This window comes from Alternaria alternata (assembly GCF_001642055.1).
Source record: "Alternaria alternata strain SRC1lrK2f unplaced genomic scaffold CC77scaffold_7, whole genome shotgun sequence".
In the NCBI taxonomy this organism is placed as follows: domain Eukaryota; kingdom Fungi; phylum Ascomycota; class Dothideomycetes; order Pleosporales; family Pleosporaceae; genus Alternaria; species Alternaria alternata.
This window is the reverse complement of record NW_017306196.1, coordinates 403,033-428,687: the sequence shown is the minus strand read 5'-3', so window position 1 is coordinate 428,687 and position 25,655 is coordinate 403,033. Positions and strand designations below refer to the sequence as shown.

The 25,655-nt window shown below is 51.9% G+C and overlaps 11 protein-coding genes across 11 annotated transcripts; 7 read left to right on the top strand and 4 right to left on the bottom strand.

The window, feature by feature from the left end:
* Positions 1 to 188: 188 nt before the first annotated feature.
* CC77DRAFT_932813 (hypothetical protein) lies at positions 189 to 776 on the top strand (the record flags this gene model as incomplete). The annotated part of the gene is made up of 1 exon (XM_018534280.1): positions 189 to 776. The coding sequence occupies one exon, from the start codon at positions 189 to 191 to the stop codon at positions 774 to 776; it is 588 nt and encodes a 195-aa protein (XP_018387447.1).
* A 1,007-nt stretch (positions 777 to 1,783) lies between these two features.
* CC77DRAFT_1019023 (hypothetical protein) lies at positions 1,784 to 2,801 on the top strand. The gene is made up of 2 exons (XM_018524739.1): positions 1,784 to 2,044; positions 2,115 to 2,801. The coding sequence occupies exons 1-2, from the start codon at positions 2,029 to 2,031 to the stop codon at positions 2,573 to 2,575; spliced, it is 477 nt and encodes a 158-aa protein (XP_018387446.1). The 5' UTR covers positions 1,784 to 2,028; the 3' UTR covers positions 2,576 to 2,801.
* Positions 2,802 to 3,350: 549 nt separating this feature from the next.
* CC77DRAFT_1019022 (ESCRT-II complex, vps25 subunit) lies at positions 3,351 to 4,439 on the top strand. The gene has a single exon (XM_018524738.1). It carries the CDS (start codon positions 3,435 to 3,437, stop codon positions 4,080 to 4,082), a length of 648 nt encoding a protein of 215 aa, XP_018387445.1. The 5' UTR covers positions 3,351 to 3,434; the 3' UTR covers positions 4,083 to 4,439.
* Positions 4,440 to 7,283: 2,844 nt separating this feature from the next.
* CC77DRAFT_932802 (SH3 domain-containing protein) lies at positions 7,284 to 9,084 on the top strand (the record flags this gene model as incomplete). The annotated part of the gene is made up of 4 exons (XM_018534279.1): positions 7,284 to 7,375; positions 7,431 to 7,514; positions 7,579 to 7,741; positions 7,795 to 9,084. 4 exons carry the CDS (start codon positions 7,284 to 7,286, stop codon positions 9,082 to 9,084), a joined length of 1,629 nt encoding a protein of 542 aa, XP_018387444.1.
* Positions 9,085 to 10,404: 1,320 nt separating this feature from the next.
* Positions 10,405 to 12,834, bottom strand: CC77DRAFT_1019020 (hypothetical protein). The gene is made up of 3 exons (XM_018524737.1): positions 11,430 to 12,834; positions 10,887 to 11,331; positions 10,405 to 10,835 (listed from the first exon to the last, which is right to left on the bottom strand). The coding sequence occupies exons 1-3, from the start codon at positions 12,815 to 12,817 to the stop codon at positions 10,602 to 10,604; spliced, it is 2,067 nt and encodes a 688-aa protein (XP_018387443.1). The 5' UTR covers positions 12,818 to 12,834; the 3' UTR covers positions 10,405 to 10,601.
* An 888-nt stretch (positions 12,835 to 13,722) lies between these two features.
* CC77DRAFT_1059931 (hypothetical protein) lies at positions 13,723 to 14,168 on the top strand (the record flags this gene model as incomplete). Its single annotated transcript, XM_018528294.1, has 2 exons — positions 13,723 to 13,926; positions 14,016 to 14,168. 2 exons carry the CDS (start codon positions 13,723 to 13,725, stop codon positions 14,166 to 14,168), a joined length of 357 nt encoding a protein of 118 aa, XP_018387442.1.
* Positions 14,169 to 15,043: 875 nt separating this feature from the next.
* CC77DRAFT_774416 (hypothetical protein) lies at positions 15,044 to 19,454 on the bottom strand. The gene is made up of 2 exons (XM_018533136.1): positions 19,308 to 19,454; positions 15,044 to 19,135 (listed from the first exon to the last, which is right to left on the bottom strand). Exon 2 carries the CDS (start codon positions 19,094 to 19,096, stop codon positions 15,224 to 15,226), a length of 3,873 nt encoding a protein of 1,290 aa, XP_018387441.1. The 5' UTR covers positions 19,097 to 19,135; positions 19,308 to 19,454; the 3' UTR covers positions 15,044 to 15,223.
* Positions 19,455 to 20,307: 853 nt separating this feature from the next.
* On the top strand, positions 20,308 to 22,458 carry CC77DRAFT_985925 (phosphomevalonate kinase; the record flags this gene model as incomplete). The annotated part of the gene is made up of 2 exons (XM_018536208.1): positions 20,308 to 20,585; positions 21,007 to 22,458. The coding sequence occupies 2 exons, from the start codon at positions 20,308 to 20,310 to the stop codon at positions 22,133 to 22,135; spliced, it is 1,407 nt and encodes a 468-aa protein (XP_018387440.1). The 3' UTR covers positions 22,136 to 22,458.
* A 268-nt stretch (positions 22,459 to 22,726) lies between these two features.
* Positions 22,727 to 23,461, bottom strand: CC77DRAFT_985924 (hypothetical protein; the record flags this gene model as incomplete). The annotated part of the gene is made up of 5 exons (XM_018536207.1): positions 23,435 to 23,461; positions 23,257 to 23,271; positions 23,131 to 23,195; positions 22,921 to 23,073; positions 22,727 to 22,868 (listed from the first exon to the last, which is right to left on the bottom strand). The coding sequence occupies exons 1-5, from the start codon at positions 23,435 to 23,437 to the stop codon at positions 22,727 to 22,729; spliced, it is 378 nt and encodes a 125-aa protein (XP_018387439.1). The 5' UTR covers positions 23,438 to 23,461.
* A 226-nt stretch (positions 23,462 to 23,687) lies between these two features.
* On the top strand, positions 23,688 to 24,438 carry CC77DRAFT_932526 (V-snare-domain-containing protein; the record flags this gene model as incomplete). The annotated part of the gene is made up of 2 exons (XM_018534264.1): positions 23,688 to 23,750; positions 23,821 to 24,438. The coding sequence occupies 2 exons, from the start codon at positions 23,688 to 23,690 to the stop codon at positions 24,436 to 24,438; spliced, it is 681 nt and encodes a 226-aa protein (XP_018387438.1).
* Positions 24,415 to 25,627, bottom strand: CC77DRAFT_1019012 (hypothetical protein). The gene has a single exon (XM_018524736.1). The coding sequence runs from the start codon at positions 25,604 to 25,606 to the stop codon at positions 24,656 to 24,658; it is 951 nt and encodes a 316-aa protein (XP_018387437.1). The 5' UTR covers positions 25,607 to 25,627; the 3' UTR covers positions 24,415 to 24,655.
* Positions 25,628 to 25,655: the final 28 nt, after the last annotated feature.

Below are 25,655 nucleotides of genomic sequence, written 5' to 3'. Positions count from 1 at the left end.
GCCACAGCCAGCATGGTTGTTATCTGATTAACGTCACTCTCTCGTATATTCCTTTTGGATCTTCCTTCCAATACACCATCAGGGTCTGCTCAAAATAGCGACAACGACGATCGCAGCAGTCTTTGAGCACTTATCACCAACACTCCCGTTCAGCATTTACACTTGACATACACACCACCATCGCAATCATGGAGCAAGAAACAAAAGTCTGGATCATTCTCGGGGCCGTGGCAGGCACTCTCGTTCTGACGGCCGTTGCCGTTGCCGTTCTCTTCTGTTGGAAGAGATCTCAAAGAAGGATGCGAGGCTTCTCCTTGCGAGCAGTCACACCACTGGACGATGCCGAGTTTGAATCCTGGAGACGACCCAGCCAATATACCCAACGACCGGAGAAGTACGGCATCAGACCAGCTGTCTTACGGGAACATGTATCTCCCAGAGTCACTACCATGTTCGAGAAGGAGCTCAGCACATACGAGTTCCCTCCACGAACACCGTCATTAACCGACATGGCTTCACTAAAGTCACCCACCAGTTCAATACGAAAGCCTGAGCGTGCACGAAGGAAGTCTAGTGTAGCCTCTTCTATCGCAGACCGACCTCCAACGCCTTACTCACCATGTTCACCAAGCGGCGAGTTCAACCGGGGCTCCACATCTTCACATCGGTCTCAACCTTTAATACATTATCCATCCGTCGATGAAACATCTGCTTTCCGATTCAACTTCGAATCAGAGTACGGCACTCAACAGAAAGGTGATGGACGCTGGATTTAAATGCCAGTGTCACTCGATATGACTCAACTCATCAAGTCATATTCAACCTCCAAACATGTCCACTCGAAGTGGTCATATATACCGCCGGCAGCCTGCCTAATGCACTCAAAGTGAGTGATACATGGCTGACATCTGTCTGTGTCACGACGCACCGCTTTCTGTTGTACACCCATCGAGACTGTTGCGGTACCAGTCAACACTTCGCTTTTACGACCTTCGCTTCGCATACATACTTTACGATTGGACATGATTCTGTCTTTTGGGTTTTGGCGTTTGGCGGCGCATTGCATATATGATACCAGACCTTTGTGTCACTACACAGGCCTTGAGCCTCTTTGTTTCTTTCTGTTGGAGGATGCAGCAAGTCGATGCCGAAGATGGCACAGGAAGGGATCTAGTAGATAGCTAAACATGTACCTGGGTATGCAGTTGTAGCACTGCGAGAGGCTAGTCCTTTCTGCCCAGAAGAAAGAATGAACACATTACCACCTGACACTTTACCAATACTGCAGTGATGTTCCTTCATTGCGCAATCTGCCTGCAAGGCACCACGGATCACGACATCAGTCCAAGCGGCATCTCGGCAACGACCGTTTCCACCGACGGCACGAGTGGTGCATGGAAGACCAAAAAACGTGGTCTACACCGCCAGTTCCAAGACCCCAGAATTTGCAATACTTAGATCTGAAACTCTGCTCTGCCGCGATCTCCACTCGACTCCACATAAGCTATCGAAAAGCGACGGGACGCGATTCATACACGATCGCGCTTCCCGCGCACAAGAAGTTCACCGCATCATCAGACCGGGTGTACCCCGCGACATGTCGCGCAGTGGTGGTGCAGATGGGGCTGAAATGCAAGACGCAGGGTGGTGGAGTATGATCGTCGGTGTATGTTACTTTTGCGCATCATGAGTGGATTCTGGTGGGAGGAGGTGGGTGACTAAGCTAGCGAGCCGAGCGGATGACGTGCAGCCAGGATTAGGTGTGTTGAGCTGCATGGCTTGTGTGAAAGCGTTTTAGTGGGTCAACGTGGACAGCTGTCACCGCAACCGTGTGCAAACAGGCAAAATATTAGCCACACGACAACAAGCCCATCGCGTGCTCGTCTTTCCCATCTACCACGCGTCGCTCCAGTCATCCGCTACCCGCGCGCAGATCCGTCGCAAGCGCGAACTCGCCTTTTGCACCCCACAACGCGTCCATCGCGTCTTGCACACGACACCTGCACGTCCAATCGCAAACTGCCCAGAATGGACTTTATACAGGGTAAGCCTCGACGATATGCTTATTGTCATCTTCTTGCGTCGCAATGCACTATGCTAACATGTACTGCCAGATTACGCAGCGCTTATCCCGCGCTTCCTCCCACCCTCCTTTGCAAGCCCCCTCCTCCAACTCCTCACAACCTTCTTCGGCATCTCGCGCACCCTGACCACGCACCTCTCGCCTCTCCTCAACAAACTCATCACACAGCCCGATGTCGCCTCCATCCTCGCCCTGCTCGCCATATTCTTCATCTCGCTCAAGATCCTGGACATGATGTACCGAGCCGTCATCTTCTGGGTAAACCTGGCTTTGCGTCTGGTTTTCTGGGGCGGGATTCTCGTTGTGGGCTTCTGGGTATACAACAGGGGGCCTGAGGGCTTTGTGGAAGATGTGCAAGGCTTGGTCGAGTACTGGCTGGGACAGTATGAGATGTACAGTCAAGAGGTCAAGGGATTCCAACAGCAGAAGGAGGATCAAATCAGGATGAAAGCGAGTGCGCAACAGCAGCAGAAGAGAAGGGGGTGGCGGTAAAGATGGTGTAGAATGGACTGCAGAGCATGTATCTACAAAGAGACTGGATTCGGATATTGGTCAATATTTCGACTCCTTTCTACATATATGGTTATGGCGCATGGGTATGTTGAAAAGTATAGGACTGGCTCTGGCATCTGTTGGCCTCGCACTCACCGTTGGACTGTTTGGGACAACAAGTTGTATATGTTTGAGCTTCACGAATAATGGTATCCATGATAGTATTCCTTACTTGATCCCAAAACTGTGCCATACTGCGCTACCAATGGTACTATTTAGTACGCATAAAAACACGCGGAATCACACGGACAAGGACAGTCGCGGTCTATCGACCGATGGCTACGTCTCACATCTCCCACGCGAGATATTACGAATGATCTTTGACTTTGTATTTGTCTAATCGTAAGCATACCCCGTCAACTCTGTCCATTGAAACTCAAGAAGAACGGCATCCCCACCATCGTCGTCAACATGCACTCCGCTGTCACCACACTCCGCTACACTGGTTCCTTTCCATAAAGTGTGATCAAATCATTGCTCGACTTCGATGGAGATATCACCATTCTTGACCTACGATCAAATTGTGCAAGGGCACAAAGTTCCACATGATTTTCCTAGATGACTTGTCCAAGATGAGGTGTTTGGAAGGGCATATCCTATGTAGCAGTGCATTAAGACTTGTCGTAGTGAGTTGAAGACACAAGGCCTTGGTGCCCAAGCCAAGCAACCAATGACGTCGCAAAGTCCCCGCAGACCTCCATCAACGCGTTCCCAACTATCAATGTTCCACACGCGCAACGCAACACAAGCCTACATTCTCGCATCCTATGCAAATTTAACATTACCACCATATTTAAACATGGCTGCAACATCCACCTATCCTGCCTCAACGCCCACACCAACACCCTCCACAGCAACCACCCTCACGAACCCGAGCTTTGTGTTCCCACCTCAATACTCCTTCCCGCCCTTCTTCACCCTCCAGCCCGTTGCCAGCACACGCTCCTCACAACTGGCTTCCTGGTCCATCCTCATCCAGTCCTACTGCCGCCACAACCGCATCTTTACCATCTCCCTCATCGATGCGCTCCCAACCCCTCTCTTCACAAACGCGACCCTTCGCAGGAGCCTCTCCCTCCGCGATGCAAAAGCCATCCTCACATACATGGCCTCACCCGAAGGCGGAAACCGCGCTGAATTCATAAGTACAAGCTCGTCTAAGAAGGGAATAAAGCCGGGAGAAGAGGGTGAAGGAGGCAAGGCGTGGATATATTGGCGGAGACCTGAGGAGTGGGCTGCGGCGTTGGAGGAATGGGTGGAGAGGACGGGACAAAAGGGCACGGTACTCACGTTGTACGAGATTGTCGAAGGGGACGTGAGCCGTAGGGAAGAGTTTTATGGAATGGATATGGACCTGTTGCAAAAGAGTTTGGGGGTTTGCGTGAAGAGGGGGAAGGCGCAGGTTTTTGGGTCTGGAGGTGAGGGAGAGGGTGTCAAATTCTTCTAGGACATGTCTTTGCGTGGCTGCTGGATTGACGAGGCGTGTCATATGTCAGCAAGGAAGACGCGGCAAAGAATGAGGGGTGTGGAGATGAGGACATGGCGTTGAATGATACCCAATCGTGTTTTGGACATGGTACTATAAGGCATAGGCTAGAGCTTACACTGCAATAGATTTCAAAAAAACACTCTGAGATATCCGAGAAACCGGAAAATCTCAGCTACTATACTCATCCATTCCCAATTTAGGCTTACAGTGTCCTTATACAACCACCTATGTAACACCAGCGGTTTCCAACACGCATCTGTCAAAGCAAACGTCGGCTCTCTCCCCCATCAGCGGCATCTAGCCACACCCTCACCCACTTGGCTGTCATATCATTCTCACATTTATCCAGCTAGATTAGTACGTCGGGCCTAATGCTTTCTGTCTCAAAGACGCTAGATTAAGTAGAACAAACCCGAGTTATCTCATCTAAGAGGTATTTCCTTAGGCACGTCGCGTAGTAGTATTTCAGTTCTGTTTTGTATACTTCCGAGGTGGTGTTCGTGGTATTTCTAGGAGGAGCGGCGCGGACAAATTCTCCGAGAAACTGGGGTAGCTTGATAGCGGTGTAGGTAGGAAGCGTGGTTACGCGTTCCTAGTCTGCTATTGAGACTAGACTACCTCTAGTAATGACTAGTATGTTTGAGATGCTCATGTCGCAGTTACAAAGGGTCGTGTGTTCTGCTGAAATGATGTCGTCTGAAAAGAGCCACAGAGTTACAGTTTCTAGGCTGGAGTATACGGCTTGAATATCGCAGTGATGCTCTGTGTCGTCATCATCCTCCTGATCGAAATTGTGTACGAAGTGCTTGAGGATTTGGTGACGAGCAGAGAGGTACTCATGACTAAGAAAATGTCGTCTTTTTTGAAGAACGCGAGTTGAACGATCTCGCCCACAGTATATATGGAGTATGAATCAGCACAGGGGTGAGACTTGTTGACGAGCGTCAGACTGCAATGTCTGAAAGCTCGATATTGAAGGATTGTAAAATGTATCCTACATCTTCCTGAATTAGTAAGCCCTCCTCCATCATGACAATCCATGCCAGGTTTCGTGTAATGGTGTGCATCCGCCCATTCTATCAGAGTCCACTCAAAACCCAGCTCATTCGAGGGATCTGCATCGTGTGCGACGATTCGCGGTACTAGGACTTCAGTTTTGTCCCGAACGAATGCCTAAGTGGCGACTTCACTGTTGATCCTAACGGCTGGTGCGACCGGCAGGCTAACGCGGAAGACAACGAGGCACTTGGTGCATTCAATAGCGAAAAGCTTGCTAGAGGCGCCCTCTGCAAAGATTTCCACGATGCCAAGGTTATTTCTAGGTGACGTAGTAGCTCGCATGGTTTGGCGTATCACGATAGAAGTTCATGGCGTTTCACTCTTACAGTATGGGTAGGTCATGCCCAGGTAGACGTTGATGTAGTACCTGACTACGTAGGGTTGGCGACGCGTAGGCGATCGAGTAGAACGGTTTTGTATAGACTGAGCTCCGGCAGTTGAGTTTGCCTGAATCGCATTGACCACATCCCAGCAAGGCCTGTAGTTCAAACAGGCAACGTCAGATGCCCCGAGCCTGAGAGTTCTGGATACCATGACGCCGCAGAGTATTACAAATCGCGATTGAGAACAAGGAAACCATGTAGAATGACATGATGACGGATTGGGTGATGGAGAGATGGGTGAAGGCCTGGACTCTAGAAGTGTATACCCACATAGGTCTTTGAGGAATGAAATGTTGTAAATAACGAAGACAGAGTCTCAGTCGAAGGCCAAGGGAGAGGAATGGGTGTAGTTTGGAAATGCTTACGGCCTATTGTACGACTCCAGGAATGGCATGTTCAGAGTCAAAGTCAACCCTCAATGTTGGTGCTGATGAAATCCACGAGATGCAACGTGCTTCTCCACATGGTGGGCTGGGTACTAAGGATTGAACAGGATGTGGATGCAGATCGGGGCAGAGATCGTCGCAGGCTCGTTGCTCACAAACAATGGTTCAGGGAGGGGAGCGGGCCGCTAGCTAGTCTGGAGAGGGAAAGGGCCGAGGGTCAACGGGCGTTGCGCAGAAGAAGTGCAGTAAACAGAAGCACGGAAGACGCTAAGGACGAGGCTGGAGGATCTGCAAGCTCCATGCGCGGTTCGAAACGCGCATAACCACGTCGCATGGACGAAGCGATGGTAGTACTGAGGTGGGACGGTCTCAGGCACAAGCTCGACGTTATGCGCTGCAACATAGCAAGGCCAGCCGAAGCGGACCGGTTGCGCGGTGAAGGCAGTAGTTGTATATTGAAACAGCGGACTAGTACATGAGGAGGGCTAGCGCATGCAGTCAGACGCTATACCGCATACGCAGTGCTGCAAGCCAGCAAAAGGCCCAGGTGGAGAGCTGCGAGCTCCCGTCGACACGTTGCACACAGTGGGTATGCAGTGGATATGCAGTGGGTCGGTGATGAGGATGGTGTATAGCATGACAGTGTTAACCCTCATCACTCGACCAGCTGGAGTCGTAATCCGCAGCCAGGAACCTGAGACGAAAAGCATCGGAGAGATAATTTTAGGCCAGGTACAGACTTCGCGCTCATTTCCCGCCGGCAGGGTCGGGCCAATCAACGCCTAGGCAGAGCTGACCCTGGCGCCCAAGGAAGGAGCTAGCCGACACGGTAGCTTCGCTGTTCGTGCGTGTTGACCATCCCCCAAGGCTCAAGCGCGTGCCTTCCTCTCTCCACTGTAGAGACCCATCGCAGCTTCCCTACCCAGTACGCTCTTTCTGCCGCTGCGAGCCAGGCTCTCTCCTTCCTTTCTTAGACCGGCACGCAATCGATACGGTCTCTATTTTCTAATACTCTTGCGTCGACGACAACTACATAGATATACACCGCCCGACGCCCTATCTACATGTCGCGAATGGACTTTTGAAGCTGCGCGTCTCCTACTGGCCCGTCATCGTCGACAACTTTACTCCACCACGGCCACATCCTAGGACTGGAATTATCGACAAGTCATACAGCTTCTACGCGTACCAATATCATCAGCATGCGCCCGTGCCTGTGCTGCGACAATGCTCGCGCTACCACCTCCTGTTCCCAAAAGCAATCACGTTCTGGCACAAAAAGGGCTCTCGTCTTTGCAGTTGTTGCTGCTGCTGCCTCTGTACCACAAACCATGGCCCAGCAAAGTTGCGTATCGCTCCGGGGCTCGACAGCCTGTCCGGCCTTCAGTTCTGCATCCGTCGATACAAATTTGACCGGCAACTTGTACGTCCAACGTGACTGGATATATCGAGTGGTGACTAACCTTGGTCGCAAACAGTCCTTTCCTCCAATACGTGTCTGACACCCAGTCGTTCGACGAAGGTTTGGTCAACTACATTGGCACCGGATACGCGCAGCGGCAGTTAGTCTAGTCCTAGTCGTGCCACACGACTGCTCAATGCCACCAGTAGACTAACACATTTCAGGTACGAAGACATATTGGGATGCTCAAGCGTCAACCTCACTAGCACCACCAATCTCTATGCTCGTTACACAAGAACAGTCCTCTGTAACCTCATCATCCAATCTTCTAGGACTGCATGCGGACTCAGCGACACGGACGCAACTCCGCTCTGCGCAGGTGCTTGCGTACGTAACTATCTTCCCGAAATTACACCGTATCGTAAGGCTGACAGACGCAGGCCGATTTTGCTATCAGCGAACAAGTGATCGTATCAAGCCCGGACCTGTGCGGTACACCTGGTAACAATGCAGTTCCGGAAATTCGTTCCGACTTCGCTCGCTGCTCCAACCCTGCCAGCTCGCTCAGCAGTAACTGCATCGATGCAACCAAAAACGAGCCCGACGAATGTGGATATCAAGGTAACCTCCAAGGATTGTGCCTCTTCTGTGGCTCAAGTACCGTCAACTCCACAGATTCTTGCTGCGTCAATGCGAACGTTGAGTCGCGCTGCGTAGGTGTCGATCTGCCCACAACTGTTTCGATGCCTCCAGTATTCCCCTCGAGCACTTCTTCTGGATCTCCAAGCTCCACAGCAGGCGCAGGATCTGGGGGACGCGATTCCGGTTCTGGTATTTCTGGAGGTGCCATTGCTGGCATCGTTATAGGATCACTCATCGGCGCCGCCCTAATCATTGCAGCTATTGTCTTCTGCTGCATGCGAAGGCGCCACCAAAAGAATAGCCAGGCTGGTAGCGTCTTCAACACGCCATCCCCTTCGCGACACCAATCACCCAAGGCGGGCATTGTTCCACCCATGAGTTACGGGGGCGACGGTCAAACGCCCGCTACTATCCTCCCAGGCGCCCGTGTTCAACGTATGTCGGCCTTGGAAGGGTCGTCATCCTCAGGCCTCAGTGATCGAGGCGGTCGTATGACTGCATACGGTGGCTCTCAACTCGGTCCCTATGATTCACCCGAATCCATCCGTGGCCATCTTGCTGGTAACCTCCCTAAACGACAAGGTTCTTTGTCGAGCCACTCCGCTCTAGGAGCAAGCTCGTCGCCACTCTCTGGATCTGATCAGACGCGTAACTTCTCGAGTCCAGATGGTGTCGCTTCCGGCCAGTCTGAGCAGTTGCAATTTTTCAAGGACTACTACTCTCAGGACGATATTCATCCGAACGATACTGTCGCCACTCTCTGGGCCTACCAACCTCGTGCCGGCGACGAGTTCGAGCTTGAAAGAGGAGATATGCTCAAGGTTGTCGGTATATGGGATGATGGTTGGGCGACAGGTGTAAGACTTTCCGAGACGGCAGAGCAGTGGGAGGCACGAAAGGCCGAGCAACGTGACTCGGGTGTGAGCAACGGAGGCCGACGGTCACCCGTTGAATCTGACAACGAGATCAAGGCTTTCCCTCTAGTCTGTGTGTGCTTGCCACAGCACTGGAGGAAGACCATCGAAGGCGACAGCACAGACTCTGGCGGACATGGGAGTGGAGGTGACCGCATACCTCCAAGCCCTTAAGATGTCTTGAAGGCCTGGTCTGTTAACGCTCCATAGTTGCTTCCTCGCCATCCCCTACCTCAGATCGCCCACCGCCTTACATACGGTACGGCAAGAGCAAGAGTTGTGTCGCATCCGCACCACCTTCTTCTTCGGTAACACGGCCACTACTCGCGAGCACACCAGACGTCCACTCCCTAGGGTCTAGTACCCTCATCAGCTCCGAATCCGTCCACAAATAGTAATGTCGCCACGATGATGTTTTTTTTACGCGTTGTTTGTTTTTTCGACTTTGGTTCTTGGGTCTCCCGATGATCGGTCCTCCCTACCCCTCTAGGGGTCCTCGTCCCCCGAGCCCTTCGGACCATCGACACGTCACGACCTCTAGAACCCTTCTGCTATTTCACGATCTGCGCGAACCATAGACTGCCTTCGGGCCTAGTGTCTAATACGCTCCTTCACCGCCTGATTGCGCAACCTCGCGCAAAATACCCTTCGACGTCCCAGTAATCACGCCACACGCACACACCCTGGTACACACGACCCTGACATACCTCCGGCTGATTGACTTTGTCTGTTCTATACCCCGCCGCATTACCCATGCGACGCAGCCTTTTCTTTCTTGTTGACTGTTTTTGAGCGAGAGAGCGATGGAAGTGATATTGTATATATGACCTTGCTTCCATGCTACTCGAGGAAAAAAGGTTAATGCTCTATCTTGATTACATTTCTACGATATCCCGCCTGTTGAGTAGAAGGGGGTTTTGTTGAGTCGGATGGCGGCTTTGCTGTTTGGATAGTGAGGAGAGAGATGGAGTTGGTGGAGATGGTTGCTTGCGTTTGAATAACTAGGTACGGCAATGGAAACTACGGAATATATGACTTTAGTCCTCCAGGTAGTGAGTGCTACGTGCAGTGTTCACCATGGCAAGCATCTTGCCACAGTTCAGTTCGACCTGTCACCAGAGTACTAGAACACCAACATTCATGACTCATCGTCCTTAATGGCTCGGCTTATTCCTCAGATCTATTCATCCTGAAATACTCAAGCGCCGCCACACCCCTTTCCCCTTCTTTTCTCAAATCCAAGATATCGGTACTCTGTCTAAATTTGTCTGCCCTGAAACACGCATCGCTGTCACTATACCAGGCATACACCTATAGCATAAATCCCCGTCATCCCGGTTCCAAACCGTTTCTTCGCTTCCAAATTTCCGAGGATGCACTAGCCCACGCATGTTGTATGATCTTCACGTAGCTGGTATGGTAGTACTAACAGCGCAGGCTTATGCCGCTATATTTGAGCGGCGTTGTGGCAAACATGAAGTTGAGCAAGATAATGGTTGGTAGATAATTGTTATATATACTGGTATCATGCTTATCCTAATGCTGTTCATGATAGTACCCTAAAGGGAGTGTTCGTCGGCAATCCGTAAATTCGTGTCCAAACATGACGTTCTCATAAACGCGTCACAAAAGAGTTGCCCAAAGGCACCACGCCTCACTTTCGGTGTCATCTGTTCACCGAAGTGTGTCATCTACGCTCTGCCCTTCCTCCTACCGGCCTTTCCTAGGCCACCATCTTCGTTTCGCTTATGCCAGTCGTCGATCTCACGCCGTACACCTTCACGGTAGGACTTGTACTCTTCGCTGGTTTCTACCAGGAGTTGTGGGCAGTGGCTCGAACGACGCAAGTGCCGCTTCAAGTTCTCCCAGCGGCAGTCGGGCTTGAATGTGCAGTTTGGGTGGGGACATCTGTATGGTCGTAGCGTCTGTAGGTATCGTTAGTAAAAGTAGTTCTAGTGTTGTTAATCTATGCTTACTTGGTGTGTCCTCTCATGCTTGCTCAAATTACTCGAGTCGGCGCATGTAAACTCGCAGAATCGACATTTATGCGGCTTCTTACCCTCGTGCAGCGCACTGATGTGTGTTTGTAGTTGTGTATGTGTCGTTGTTGTGTAACCGCAACGGTCACATACATATGGCCTCTCGCCTGTGTGTGTTCTCTCGTGGTTGTCCTTCGCTTGGTTGGTGGCAAACGTCTTCTCGCATCCCTCATAGCTGCAAGCATATGGGCGATAACCCGCGTGACCAAGAAGGTGACGAGACAGCTTAGAGCGCTGCTTGAAATCTTTAGAGTGTGCTTCGCAACCTTCCCATTGACAGAAGCAGTGTGTGCAGTTGTCTACGTGTCCGGTCTTGATATGTCTGTGAAGGGCTTCGGGGGCGTCGAAGACGGCGAGGCAGAGGACACCGGGTGCATGTTGCCTGAGAGGTGTCAATTAGCTTACAGTCCTCATACAATCGCAAAGGCTTCATAGATTGAGATGATCTTGGCAGTAAAGGGTTGCTCCAGACCGACGTACCATTTACATATACACGCTTGAGCTTCAGTTTGAGCTCTAGCGGCAGAAGCCGAGCTCGAAACTGTCAAATCCGATGTGCTTGGCCGCAAGATCTCGCTCTGGACCGCCGAAGCGAGGAAGTCGAGTTTGTTTGCACCAGTGAATGAGCTTGCTGGTTGAAAAGTGTTCGAGAACGCCGAATCTGTCAGCATCCACGACTGATCGTGGAATGTCTGGTCGTTAAAGTCCATCATGGGAGAGTTCAGGCTGAACGGGTTCGACGAGTGTAGAGAGTTACGATCGGCTGAAACAGGGCTCGTTGGTAGGCTTGGATTGAAGCCAAAGTTCATAAAATTTGACGCCAAACCGTTGCCTGGTGCTATTGAAGAGTTCCAAAGCTCAAGCTGTTGTTGCGACGCAGACGGGGCATCACCACAGGCTCTTTGAGATCCATGACAACACGAGTTATCGATGTGACAGTGATCACCGGCGACGTCGAGGTAACAGTGTGGTGGGAAGATCGTTTGTCCAGGCCCCGGTGACGGCTCAGTGGTGAATGCACTTTCTAGCGATGTGTAGTTGCTGTGCGACAAAGCTGGTGTTGGAGCGCTTGACGCTATCGTGGTCAGGTCATCCGCGATGGTATTGTACCCGTGAGTTTGGGAGAAGCAAGGATATGTCTCAAACGAAGACAACCCATCATCTTGTCCATGAAAGCCTTCTTGAAAATGGCAAGGCGCAGAGTCGTAACAGTACACAGTACCGACGGAGGTAGGAGCGGAATGAGCGAAGTGACACTCGTGCTGCGTGCCAGGCAGAGCGAAGGGTTGAGCGTTGCACTTCTGACAGCAGCATACCTGATCTGGACAAGCGATCTTTGTACACTGGGGATCTATACAGTCGTCTGTACAATGTTCATCTTTCTGAGTACACCGTGGGTCGAAACAAGCGTCGTCTTCGGGGCAGTCTGCGGGGCAGACATCGGGACAGTTGTCGTCAGGGCAAGGGGCTGGTGGACAGGATGGCTCCAGATTGCATTCCTGACAGAATTTCTCGAAGCAGTCATCTGGAAAAGAACAATCCGTATCAAGACCGGTGTGTGATTCGGTGGTGAGTTCGTGATACTCGGCCACCTTTAGGGCGGAGGCCCTCCGCTTAGTTGAACGCACGTCGCATGTTTCTGGGCAGCGAGTGCAACACAAGCTTGGATCAACGGGTTGAGTACCATGTTCAAGCTGAGACGGGGTTGATTGGCCCCGGGTTCGTGCGGCGTCATCTTTCAGATTGTCTGCAGCACGCTTGGTCCCAGTCACTGGTGCGCCCAAAGAAAACATCGGATTTGTAGTCCAGAAGTCGTCGTCGTCTCCAAAAGCTGAATCGCGATCGCAATCTGCACAGTTATTAGCCATTTTTGCGTGCTTTGAGAGTTTCAGAGCGTGTGTTCCTGACGATATCGAAAAGTCAAGGCGGAGGCCATCACGGTTCTCAGACGTGGGAAAGCACGATGGCGTAATCAGAATGCCAGGTAAGGTGCGAGGGGTGAGTGAAAAGAAAAACATACAATCAATCATGCCTTTGAGGGGTCTACCCTGACAACTCTACAACATCAACCACGAGTGAAAGGAACGAACTGGCTGAGAAGGTGAAGGTATGCGCTTGAGAAGAGTGAATGGAGCCTAACCAAATGCGTAAAAGCGTATGTCCAACTCCTGCTCCTTGATTGGCCTTTCGCTCCAAGTCACGGCTGTCATGTGTATCGTCCTTGTTCCGAATCCTGGCGTCCCCGGATACAGACAACAAGGCTATGAATGACTGCGAGGCGTTGTTGTTAATGTCTGGTAGTATTCCGACTTGTATCGGCGTACGTGCGGCCACTCATACACCGGCGTCGTTGTGTGCAATCGGCCAAAGAAGCCTCCATCCACGGGATACGGAAGAACTCATTGCGCTACCGCTCTAGTGTACCCACCTACGGAGTGCTTGACGTTTGGTGGTCATCGTCATGTGTAGCCGTCACAAACGCGACGGGATTGTAGAGAAGATATCAGAGAAGCTAAAAAGCTGCAGTGTTTGACGCACAGTTGCACCCTGCCTGAAGATGCCGTAGCCGGTATCCGAGAGACGGGTACTTGGCGCCAATCCCACGCGTCGCAATGCACCTTCCCCGCCACGAGGCTGACGTCTTGTCCGCACCCTTCCCTTGCACTTTGAACCTGGACCCTACCTCCGCACAGCCACAGTAGCTATCACTACAACCGTCGTCGCCAAACTTCCTTCGTCCCAACTCCCTATAGCTTCAGCTCCAGAGCTACAGATGGGTAATCTCTGCGGCAAACAGTCAAAAGACAACTTCGCAGGCAATGGGCGCACACTTGAATCTGCGCCTACGCCTGCGACCAGAGCATCTATTCCGAACAATGTTGCACCACCAAAGCCAAAGGTCGGTGGACCACCACGAACGCTAGGAGATAGCAACAGGCAAGATGATCCGAAAGCTGCGGCTGCGGCTGCTGCAGAGGTACGTACCTATAACCTTCACATCTGATGGAGCAAGAGCAGAGAAAGGGCCGCGCGACTCTTGACCACAATCGCTGACATAGCTCTCAGGCCCGCGCGAACAAGGCTTCATCAGGCGACCTCCAGAAGAAGCTCGATGCACAGAAACGCCAAACGAACAACCAGACTCTGCAGCAAGCCGCCAACGAGAACCGCCTAGCACGAGAAGCTGACCAAGCGACTGAGACGAGAAACTACAACTGAGCAGTTGAATGAGCAAAGGGAGCGTATAATAGGCGAGAAGCGAGAGAAGGATCTTTGTATATACCAGCACGCGTTACATTTTCACGATTCACGACATTGGTGACCATCCATGAGGTGGTTCATCATGCATGAGCATGGCGTTGGGGGAGTAAGCCTCGCTTAGACTTTATTGTTGCCTAGCAGTAGTCTGCGATAATAGCGTAACATGCATTTTTTCGAGCATTCGCTCCGATCAGACACTGAACCATGTCTTTTATATCGATTCTACTTTCAACGTGCCGTGTTTGGTTGTCAGAGTCGAGAATCATTCGAGTATCCCTCTATCAAATGTTACAGAATATGCCTATGGACAGGTAATACTGCTTCCAGACAATCTCTCGTCGCATTCGAGAAGACTTATAAACGTTCACGAATTCCATAAATCACAGAGCGACCGAACAACTTTATTATTACAGTTTCACTTCGCTTCATTTCTAACGCAAACGTGTGACCGTTCCGTCTGACTACTTATCTACCTAAATGATACTGAAATACCGCGCCGCCCACCAGAATCCGAACCTTTGTCTAGAGAGGAGATGGTATAATCCAGGGTATTGTACAGCGAAACCATATTTAACGACCGCGCAGATGCAATGACCACCAGAGATAACACCATGCCATGACGAGATGCAGTACGAGAGATGATCGCCCCACATCCCAACCAACCAACTTCCAGACCAGGCAGCCCAACTGAGCCTAACCACCTGCCATTACACAGACGCCAGACCCACCCAGCCTACCAGCTCCATCGCTGATTGCGGGATATCGTTTCGTTTCGCTGGAAGAAAGGAGACCCTAGATAAAAACGCCGTCGCTGAAAAACGTAGAAGCGACTTTAGGGATAAAATATTGATGCCCAGCCACGCCACTAGAAGTATTACCCTCCAGGCGGCGCGGGGGCTGTTTTGAGAAATTCTTTTTGTTCGGCCGTCGCAGTAAATCGAGTAAAAAAGTGTACGATCGAAATGCCAAAAGGCAGTAAATCTGAGAATAGAAGAGAAGCTGAGGTTGATCGCTCAAGCAGCGACCTCAGTAGCGGGTGCACGACCACCACCAACAAGCTCGAGGATCTTGCCAGCGACGGCAGCAGGGTAGCCACGAGACAGACCCTCGTTGACAACTGTCATAGCAGCTGCGCGGTCCTCGACGGCCATGTAGGCACGAGTCATGGCCTCGTAAGTGCTGGGCTCACGCCTGCTCTCGGAGACAGATTCGTAGATGGTCTTAGCCTTCTCTATATTGTGAGCAAGAGCCCATCCATGGATGAGAGAGTTGGCAATGTAAGGAGTCATCTCAACGCCACGAGCACGCATGTCGCGGAGAACATCCTCAGTATTAGCAATCTGATGGTTGGCAACCATGGCCTCGAAGAGTGCTTGGTAGAGGCAGGCCTGAGGACGAACACGGCTGTCGGCAAGGACAGTGTCGAAAAGACGACGGGCACCCTCCATGTCGTGCATGACGCAACCCTTGGCATGTATCAACGAGGAATAGTGGACAGCTTCTGGGACAGCACCGGCGGCCTTGACTTGCTCAAGAACCTTCTCGGCAGCCTCCATATCGACAGGCTCAAGCGTAGCGTAGGTATCAATGAGAAGCTTGTACGTGTGGGTGGTAGGCTCGATGCGCTTAGCACGCATACGCTCGTAATAGCTGAGGACCTTGCTGCGATCACGCTTGGTCGTCAAGAAGAACTGCATCATGCTGTGGTAAGGAGCAGGACGGGGCTTGTAGTTGGGCATGCTCTCCATCTCTTCAAACAATTCCTCAGCGAACTTCTCGTCACTGACACGGCAAAGAGCGTTGACAATGGTGCCGTAGGTAACAGAAGTAGGGCGGATGCCGAGGTTGCGCATCTCTGAGAAATAGAAGAGGCAGTCGTCGATGCGTCGTGCCTTTCCGAGTTTGCCAATGAGAGCATTGTACAAGAAGGAAGAAGGCTCAACACCCTCAGACTTAGCACGAAGGAAGATTTTGACTGCCTCGGTCGCCTCATCGAAAGTCTTAGTGGACTCCTTGAGCGTAGTGATGTAGAGACCAAAGGTGTTGGCAGTCGGGGCGGCACCCATCTCAAGCAGATCCTGGTGGTATCTCCCTGCGAGATCACGCTGGTTGCAAGTAAGGCAAGCAGCGACCATAGCGTCCAAGATGGTAACCCAGCCGTATCGCACAATGCGGTACTGAGGCAGGAGAGGGACATCCTGTTTGGCAAGGTTTAGGATATCATGAGCCAGAGTCAGGCGGTCTTCTTTAGCAGCGGCAGTGATGAGCTTAGCATATGTGAAGAACCGAGGGTGGCGGCCAGCTCGGCGCATGTTCCTGAACTTCATCAAAGCCTCGTTGAGGTGAGACGATGATCGTCCATGGGTCTTCTCCAGTAGTTCAGTGATGGCAACGGAGCCCTTGTTGTCGGTGGATGCAGCGTAAGGGTCATATTGATCCTCGAAAGTGGGAGCTGCAGGGGCAATCGGGGCTTGAACAGGATAGGCAGCGAAAGGTGCTGGGGAGTACAAGGCATCCGGAGCGGGATGCTTGTAGGCGTACCATCGATGCTGGAGATCGCCCCTGTCGAGCTTGGTAAGCACTTGTTCAACAAGACCAGAAGTGGTTTTGTTGACCGGCGTGCCAGTTGCAGCGATGACTTCGAGAAGATGGGCAAATCGTGCAACGTGAGCAACATCGACTTCGGCCTCCTGGAGTAGAATTCCAGATTGAACTTGCATTAGGAGCGTGATGTCGTCGAAGTTGAGTTGAACAACGGCCTCAGGTCCCATTCCAGCAAGTAGGTGGTGAGCAACTGGGGTGACTAGGCCGCCGTTTTCAATCATCGTCCACATCAGTTCCATGCTAGCCCGCGGCGGGAGGAAGATACCACGCTTCATCATGAACTGACCCATAACCTCGATAGCCTCGTCAATGTGCTCTACGATCTCCATCTTAGCTTGTGTAGAGCCAGACTGAGAGTCCCGTATGCGAGCGAACATTTGACGACCTTGACGGAGACCACGCTCCGCATGTCCACTGCCGATCAACGCGATGCTGTGCATGGCAGTAGGCTCAATGAAGTCAGCCTTGGTAGGAGAGAGCTCGAGCATTCTCCAGAACACCTCTGCAGCTTCAATGTTTCCAGTGCGAATGTGCATTGCACCCATCGCCATGGCTGGTCGTGACAGGTCGACCTCGGCTTCAAGATCGTCGAAAGCCTGAGTAGCAATCTCGACTGAATCGCGATCAGCAGCCTTGATGCAGATAGCAGCCATAGCGATCTGGCGGGCTTGCGGGCTGAGGTGCTCGACTGCATGTACATAGGCCTGATCGAAAGAACCGTTCTTTAACCATTCAGGAAGGAAACCCTTGAGGCCAACAATGTCGCGAACAGAGGTGACATCTTCTGGAGAAGAAAGTGCACTCTCGATCTTGGACAGGAACTTCTCAGCTCCCTCAGCGCGGCCACAGACAGTGTAAGCCTTCACAAGAGCTGCGTAAACGTCGTTGTCCTTCCTAGTGATTTCAATCTCACCATTGTCGTTTGAGATTGCCAGGGCCTTGTATTCGTCGTAGCACTCGACTGCACTCTTCAGATCACCAGATTTACCAAAAGCCTGGATCATTGGAACAAACATGTCGGCGGCCGGGGTTACGCTGTGAGATTCCATGTGGGAGTAGATCCGAACCATGTCCTCTACACGATCACTTTCCGCGCAAGCGGTGACGAGCAATCGGTAGGTCTTCTCAGAGAACGTTCGGTTTGCCTCTACATGGACAGCGGCATCGAACAGCTTGATAGCGACTGAGAGCGACCCATCTTCGGCCAAGATAGCATAATCGGTCTCGTGAGATTGGAGCATGAAGCTGCCCTCCTCTTCCATACCACCATATCGTAGTCGCCTGTCCTCAAAGCTCTGCCTCTGAGACACAACTTCCAGAGAACGAACGGAAAGGAGTTCAATCAGAGTGGTGTAAGTAGCGGTGTCAGGAACAACCCGTCGGCGCAGCATGTCCGAGTAGACGTCCAAAGCCTTGGGGACCACCTGATGCTGAGCACGGGGAAGGTGGATCGCAGCGGATAGCAAAGCGTTGTATGCAGTGGCTGATGGCTTGACATCTGAGCGAAGCATAGCCTCGAAGACAGCGGGTACTTCGGCATAATTACGGTTGATGGCCAGCTTCTGCAGTTGTACGGTGTACTCATCATGCGCTTCAATCGGGCTGGTGGCGATGGTTGATTCGGTACGGCTCAAAATCGTCGAATTCACAAGAGTGTCCGCGACGGTTGCGGGAGACTCTGACCGTGACTCTTCAATCGGCGATAGTTCTTCCTGAATGGCCTGCACAACTTCGTTATCGGCCTTGTGTCTTGCCACCTCTTGTGCGATGGCCTCATCCACTTGTGCCAGCGCAATTCTCTCCGCCTCTTCACCACCAACAGCCTTTTTGAAATCCTCCACTTGGCTGGTACTGTATGCGCGGTTGACACCGGCATGAACCGGAACCGGTTCTGCCACTTCTTCAATCGCAACACTGCTCTCCTTGGCCTCAGCTGCGGCCTTGGAGGAGGTCGGGTCCCATTCGATGAGCTTGCGGAACTGGAACTGCGACCACTCCTTGTCCTCGGTCTTTTGCTGGTGTTTCTGCCATGCTGTGTAGTATGCGGCTAGACCCGAGTCCTGGTGGTCGTGTTGTCCGGCGGCGAGCGCCTTGAGCGCGCTCGTGGTAGACGATGTGGAGGTAAAGGCATGTTGATTTTTGAGTCCTTTGCGGAAGCGGTCGTGTTGAAGGGAGGCGAGGGGATTGTTCTGGCTAACACCAGCAACTACTGATTGAGCATAACCGTGAGTAAAGCCCTTGGCAAGACTCTGGCGCGCGAGATGGAAACTCTTAAACACCATTTAGGAATTTGAGGAGCCCTCCAGATGGAAAGGGTGAGACTGTTGGTAGTTAGCACACGTTCTCCCAGCGTGATTTGACGATCGCGATGCTTCAGGCGACTCGGATATCGGCCCGCGACCAATTTTGATGTTAGGCAACAACTTTGTGGCTCGCGTGCACGAAACACAATGGTAGAAGCGATTGTTGATAGTCGAAGCGGAGGTCACCTACTATTCTCGAGATCCCTACGCGTCGGTGCAGGTTCATTTGACGATGACCGTCAAACAAACGCGCTTTACGGGTGTAAGGAATGCGTGTGGTGGGGAATTTCGAGGGTGGTTAGGAAACCTTGTGTTATTGCCCCAAGCCCAGTCGGATACTTGGAAGAAGTCGCAATTGTATTACAAGGAGAAGGGGAATATGACTGAGAAAAAGTAAGGCACGCTGCGGCCTGGAGAGAGATATTGTCAGCCTCGAAGGCAAGTTGGTTAGCGGGAGTCAAAAGGAAGCTTCGAGCGCATAGTTTCGTAGTCGTCATGAATGGTAGGACCGATGCGATGGACGCTAAATTGCCGAAAAATTATCGCGCTGCGCTGAACCGCGTTTAGGCAAGCGTTCACACGCGCGCAGCCCGGACGACGTGTCCTGCCGGAGAGGAAGCAAACACCCCGAGCTCGCGATCCAATGGGCGACTCTCGCTTTCTCTCGCAGCCCTGGAAACGTCGGTACCGGTACGATTCTGACACCGTGCCGTCCAGGACGCCCATCGAAGGCCGGATGAGTCAGACAGAACGACGAGAAGAACACGGCTGCACCCCGCATGGATCTGGCCTGCTGCAGGTTTTGACTAGCAGCTGATGGCTTAAATCCGTAGGTCCGGTCCCAGAGGATCGATTGGCGTGCCCGACGGAGGCGAAAGCTGCATGTGAATTGCGGCGCAGTGTATCTGCGCATGTGATTGACTTATCATCGTGATGTCCATCATAATTCTGGCTGTGGTTGGTGTCCTGGAAGAAACGGTGTATAGATTGCAGCTGCAAGAAGTTCGTGGCAGAAGCTCAGCGACCCACAGCGCCTGCAGTTCTTAGTTACGCTGCACACCCCCGCAGGACCACCATCATCAGCTCCCTCCAACCAACATTGCGCGAATATTGCTGCCTGCTATCAAATTATCAATCCAACTAATCCAGGTTCCGCTACATCCTATCCCACCAACTGCTCCACTTCCAGCATGTCCTCATCGGACGCGCCGTTGAGCCCGAAGGCCGTTTCTTGTCCGGCAAAGGTACTAGTTGCGGGTGGCTACCTCGTACTTGACCGGGAATATACAGGCCTGGTATTCGGTTTAGACGCGAGGATTCACACCGTTGTCGAACCTATCAAAACGAGATCCGGTGTGACGATCAATGAGATCCTTGTGACAAGTCCTCAGTTCCGTGAGGCAATCTGGGAGTATGGATACCGGTCACAGAGTGAAGATGGAGGCATCACAATCACACAATTGAGCGTGTAAGTGCATCCCTCACTTCATCAGACATATTCTTCAAGCGTGTTGTCACTTTGTTTCATTGGCTCTCTTTTCTTTTCTTTTTTCTCGGCATATCCTCAACATGCCTCCTTGCATCTCTACCTAATTGGGCAATGCGCTTTTCATGAGCCTGCAACCACATCCTCTGTCAATAGCTGTTGCCGGACAAGGCTACAATCATGACTGTGCCTGCGATTACAGGCGCCTGTATCAATACTCGACTGAAGCTTTGGTCGTGTGCCCTTTTTCTACTTCAATCGTGCTCTGGCGTCTTCTGATTCACTTTCTCTGTTGCATCACTATGCAAAACTGTCTACTGCTATAGCAGATACCACCCGGTGATGGCCATCGAAATAATCCTCTTCAATCCGGTAGATAAGAAACGACTAACCACTATCTTAGCGGCCATGAGCAATCTATCGCCAGATCCCGCAACCCATTCATAGAAACCGCTCTGACATATGCATTAACATATATCCACGCCCTCCTCCCAAAGACTCTCATCCAACCCTCCAGCATCCGCATTCTAGCTGATCAAGCTTATTACTCCAACCCAGGCGTCACCCGTAGCTCCAACCAAATCTCCCAGCCGCACAAAGTTTCTCGTTTCCAGGACTTCAACGTGAGCTTGAAGGAGGCGCATAAGACGGGATTGGGAAGTAGCGCAGCACTGGTCACAAGTTTTACGGCAGCAGTACTAGGATTCTACCTTCCAAAAGACCTGTTCGACGTACGAACAGAAAAGGGCCAAACTATCCTCCACAATCTTGCTCAAGCCTCTCACTCGCATGCTCAAGGCAAAGTCGGAAGCGGTTTTGACATCGCCTCTGCCGTCTTCGGATCATGCCTATACAAGCGTTTCTCGCCGTCCCTCCTGGGTAACCTACCTCAGCCTAGCAGTCCGGGTTTCGCAACACAGTTGCGTTCCTTAGTCGAAGGGCCGACATGGGACACTGAGATACAGAAAGCTGCTATTAAGATGCCCGAGGGTCTGCGACTGGTCATGTGCGACGTCGATTGCGGAAGTGAAACACCGGGTATGGTCAAAAAAGTCCTCGCCTGGAGAGCACAGAAACCAGAAGAAGCGGAGAAGATCTGGAAAGAGCTACAACGCGGCAATGAGGCCCTAGCTGCTGAGCTTACGCGTCTTGCGACAGAGGTACAAGGCGACAATGCATCGAAACATGACACCCTGAGGAAGATCATCGATGGCAACCGCGCTTTGATTCGCGACATGGGCGAGAAGTCAGGTGTGCCTATTGAGCCGCCTCAGCAAACACGTCTGCTAGACTATTGCTCGAAACTGGACGGTGTTGTTGGCGGCATCGTACCCGGCGCTGGTGGTTTCGATGCTATTGTCTTACTTGTGGAGGACAAAGAGGCCATCATCGAATCGCTCAAGACTTCTCTTGCGGAGTACAAAGACCCAGAGGCAATTGGCAGGGTCGGTGTTATAGGCGTAAGGGAAGAAATGGTGGGCGTTAAAGAGGAAGAGCTGAGTCTGTACAAGGAGTGGGAGGCAGCTTCTTGAAGAGTACAAGAGTGTGGAGAGGTCTTGTGTCGTATGAGAAGGTGTTGTGATTGAGATTGTTGGCTGATGAATGTGGTTGATATGTATGTCTGACAGGCGAGCATTGTCCTCTTAGTTTAAGCGCAAAAGTTCTGTCAATAGAGGTATCGCATATATCCACCAATACGGCAAAGACTAAATGCATAGCCAGCGCATTAGAAAAACAGTAACCTAGCGCTAGCAAAATTGGTCAATTCGTAAGGGCTACATTACCCAGGTTGCATGCTTTCAGTAGGTCATAATTCGTACTTCAGGCGCATCGGACGTTGCTCATGGAATCGTGGAAACAAGGTAGATTCCTTTCACAAATCATGAGGTATCATTCCGTGCTTGTCTGAACTTTTTATTCATAGATCTTGACATGGACGCCAACCCATTTCCGTTAAAGATCGCCCTGTCCGTCCATTCCCATCTGCTATCCCACCTTCCTGGCCCCGTTGGAGTATGGTACTAAGGGTACACTGGTGAGTCGCTAGCTGGAAAAGCCCCGGCAATGCAATGCTTCATGAGAGACAAAGGAAGAAAAGAGGAAACACCTTCACGAAAGCACGCTTATGCCTTGACGGCGTACTTTCGCTGGGGGAAGTGTGTGTTCCTCTTCTTCTGCTTCTCAGTGACGAGCGAAGCCTCGTGCTTGGTGAGTCTTCGGCGGATGGCGCGGGTCTGCTTGGGGCGGAGGTCAAGAGGAGTGTACCTAGGCAATGTTAGAAACTTGTCCTGGAGCTTCCAAGTCGGCCTAAACGCACTTCTTGCCCTTGTAGAAGAGCCTGAGCTGAGCCCTCTGGTTGGCGTTGATGACAGTAAGGACCTTGGCGATTCCCTTGCGGACGTCATGAATGCGGGTGAGCTTGGTGTTGGAGCCACCGGTGACCTTGGCGGTCCTGAGCTGGATCAACTCCCTTTACATCCGTCAGCATTCCGTCTTCCCTGCCAGTGTTCCGTGTTCGGCGACATACGACTTGAGGTCGGTGAGCTGGGACGCGAGCTCATCCTTGGACTTGTTCCACAGCTGGGCGGTCTTCTGCGGTGGTTGTGAGCACGAAATCGGACGGTGGTGTTTGCGCGAGCGAGGGTGTACGTACGACCTTGGGAGTAGACTGGAGGCATCAAGTCAGCACATGTTCTCTCAATCGTGAAATCTCAAATCCTGCGCAGCACCACTAGCGGAGGGTGCAACAGCCTGACCCCTCCACTGTCGGCGGTCCAGGACTGCGCGACGCATTTCTCGTGCTGAACAGATAATTGAGAGCATAGACATACCATTTTGACTGTGTGTTAGTAGGACCGGGTGATGTGGATGGGGTCTCGCGTGTCGTCAACGAAATACTTTTGGTGTTGTCCACAGGTCGAATTCGACTGTGGCCGCTAAACTATTCGCACTATCCCTACGATGGACTAGCGCCTTGGCCGTGCATTGCGTAGCCCGCGCCAGGGCAGGTGCGACCCTCATCATGCCAGAAGTCCAAGGTCCATTGTTGCCGCCTCTGCCTGTAAAGATACCATACTGCTCGAAATGTCTTCTACTGGAGGTGGATGGGCGCAACTGCGTCAGCAAGCGCGCACTCTTGAACAACAAGTGGGTTTTATTCACTGCTGCGACGGACTTGGTCGGCTTTCGCTGCAGCCCTGCTAACAAGGCATGGTAGACAGAGACGCTGTTCCACACATACTCGCAGTTCGGTTCGACGCCAAACATCCCCGCAAAGCCCTCAGAAGAAGAGTTGCGCGTCGAGACTAGGCTACAGGAGATTCTTGAGCAAAGAGATGGACTTGTCGGCCAGCTGTCACGGCTCCTCGACTCCGAATCGGCACACGGCTCCTCGGCTGTGAAGCAGAACAATCTTGCCAGACATCGCGAAGTACTTTCAGATCACCGTCGCGAGCTCGCGCGCTTAAAGGCCACCCTCAATGATGCCCGTAATCGAGCAAACCTCCTCTCCAATGTACGATCGGACATCGATGCATACCGGTCTGCGAACCCAGAGCAGGCGGAGGCTGACTACATGCTTGACGAGAGAAATCGCATCGACAACTCGCACAACGTGGCCGACTCGGTTCTCAGCCAGGCATACGCTGTGCAAGAGAACTTCAGCCTGCAAAGGGAAACGTTGACAAGCATCAACCGGAGAATCGTGGGCGCAGCAAGTCAAGTGCCAGGCATCAACAGTTTAATTGGAAGGATTGGGACAAAGAAGCGCAGAGACGGCATCATACTGGGTAGCTTCATCGCGTTCTGCTTCTTGATGCTGCTATGGTTCAGGTAGGCTGGAGTTGCACATCTTCATTTTGGGCGTTCAAGCGGGCTGGATATCCTCATGACTTTCATTAGCATGCTATGCGCAAGGCGTCTTGGGCCTGTATGATTACAGTTATGTTTCCAGAGATTTCGGGTATCGTGGGAATTGGAGTCTTCCGTATGCTGTACAAGATATCGTTACATGTCGTCATTATACCTCCCCAATATAGGCGTTGCAGAAAGCACTATCGGGCTTCAGAGACCATCTTCGCAAAACCCCGGTTCATGTCCTCCATCTCTGTCCCTTCCGCGTCCCCGCTACCCGCCCATCGAATCTTGCAGTCTTGGTCTACGAGATAGACATAGCCGACTCTGCCGTTTAATAACCCGATAGTCTCCCTTGTCCTCTCACTAACACCTCTCTTTACAATAAAGTACTTTCCCCAATCCTCCTTTGCTTTAGAGGCCTTCAAGCGCCACTGGAACAAAGATATGATCATTGCTTTCATGCTGTTCTCTTCGATATTGATATCCACCATCTGCGCAACGCCCGGGTTTTGTGCAAGAATATCGTGCAGCCCAGCATTCGTTTGCTTTCCTGTGAATGTGTCCACCTGGCGTACTCCCCAATCTGAACTAAACACATTCACAACACTAATCTTGCCGTTGAGCACGTCTGTAGTGTCCTTGTCCTTTCCCTCCAGTGTATCTCCGTGAAAGTTGGGAAAGTACAGCGCAGCATCTTTCTTGAAGATTCTCGGGTTTGCCATGAATGTCTTTCCTGATCTGTACTTGCGGATATTCTTAAAGTCACGGAAGTAGTTCGTGCCCCACTTCTCCACAAGGTCTTTGCGCTTCTCGAGGTTCCGTTGCGACATACTCATGCCGGAGTAATCTTTTTTGGTCTTGGGGTTGCTAGTGTTTTCGCCCGGTTGCGGAGGTCTGCTGAAACCGATGGGGCGGCCGAGAGGCTTCGGGATGAATATGTCTTCATCTTTGGGGTCGGGAGCGGGTGAGCCGGGGGTGGGCTTGGGGGCTGTTTCTTGCTGGCGCAGAGTATGTATCGAGGTGAATAGTCGAGTGGATGGTTGCCTTGCAATTGAGGATATTGCAAGTCGACCCTGACACCTTACGCAGATCGACGAGACATCAAGGAACGTGCGTCGCAATGGCGTTATTATCCGTGGTTGCAGCATTTTGGATGGGGAATATCTGTGTCCCGCCAAACTCGAGAAATGACGAGAG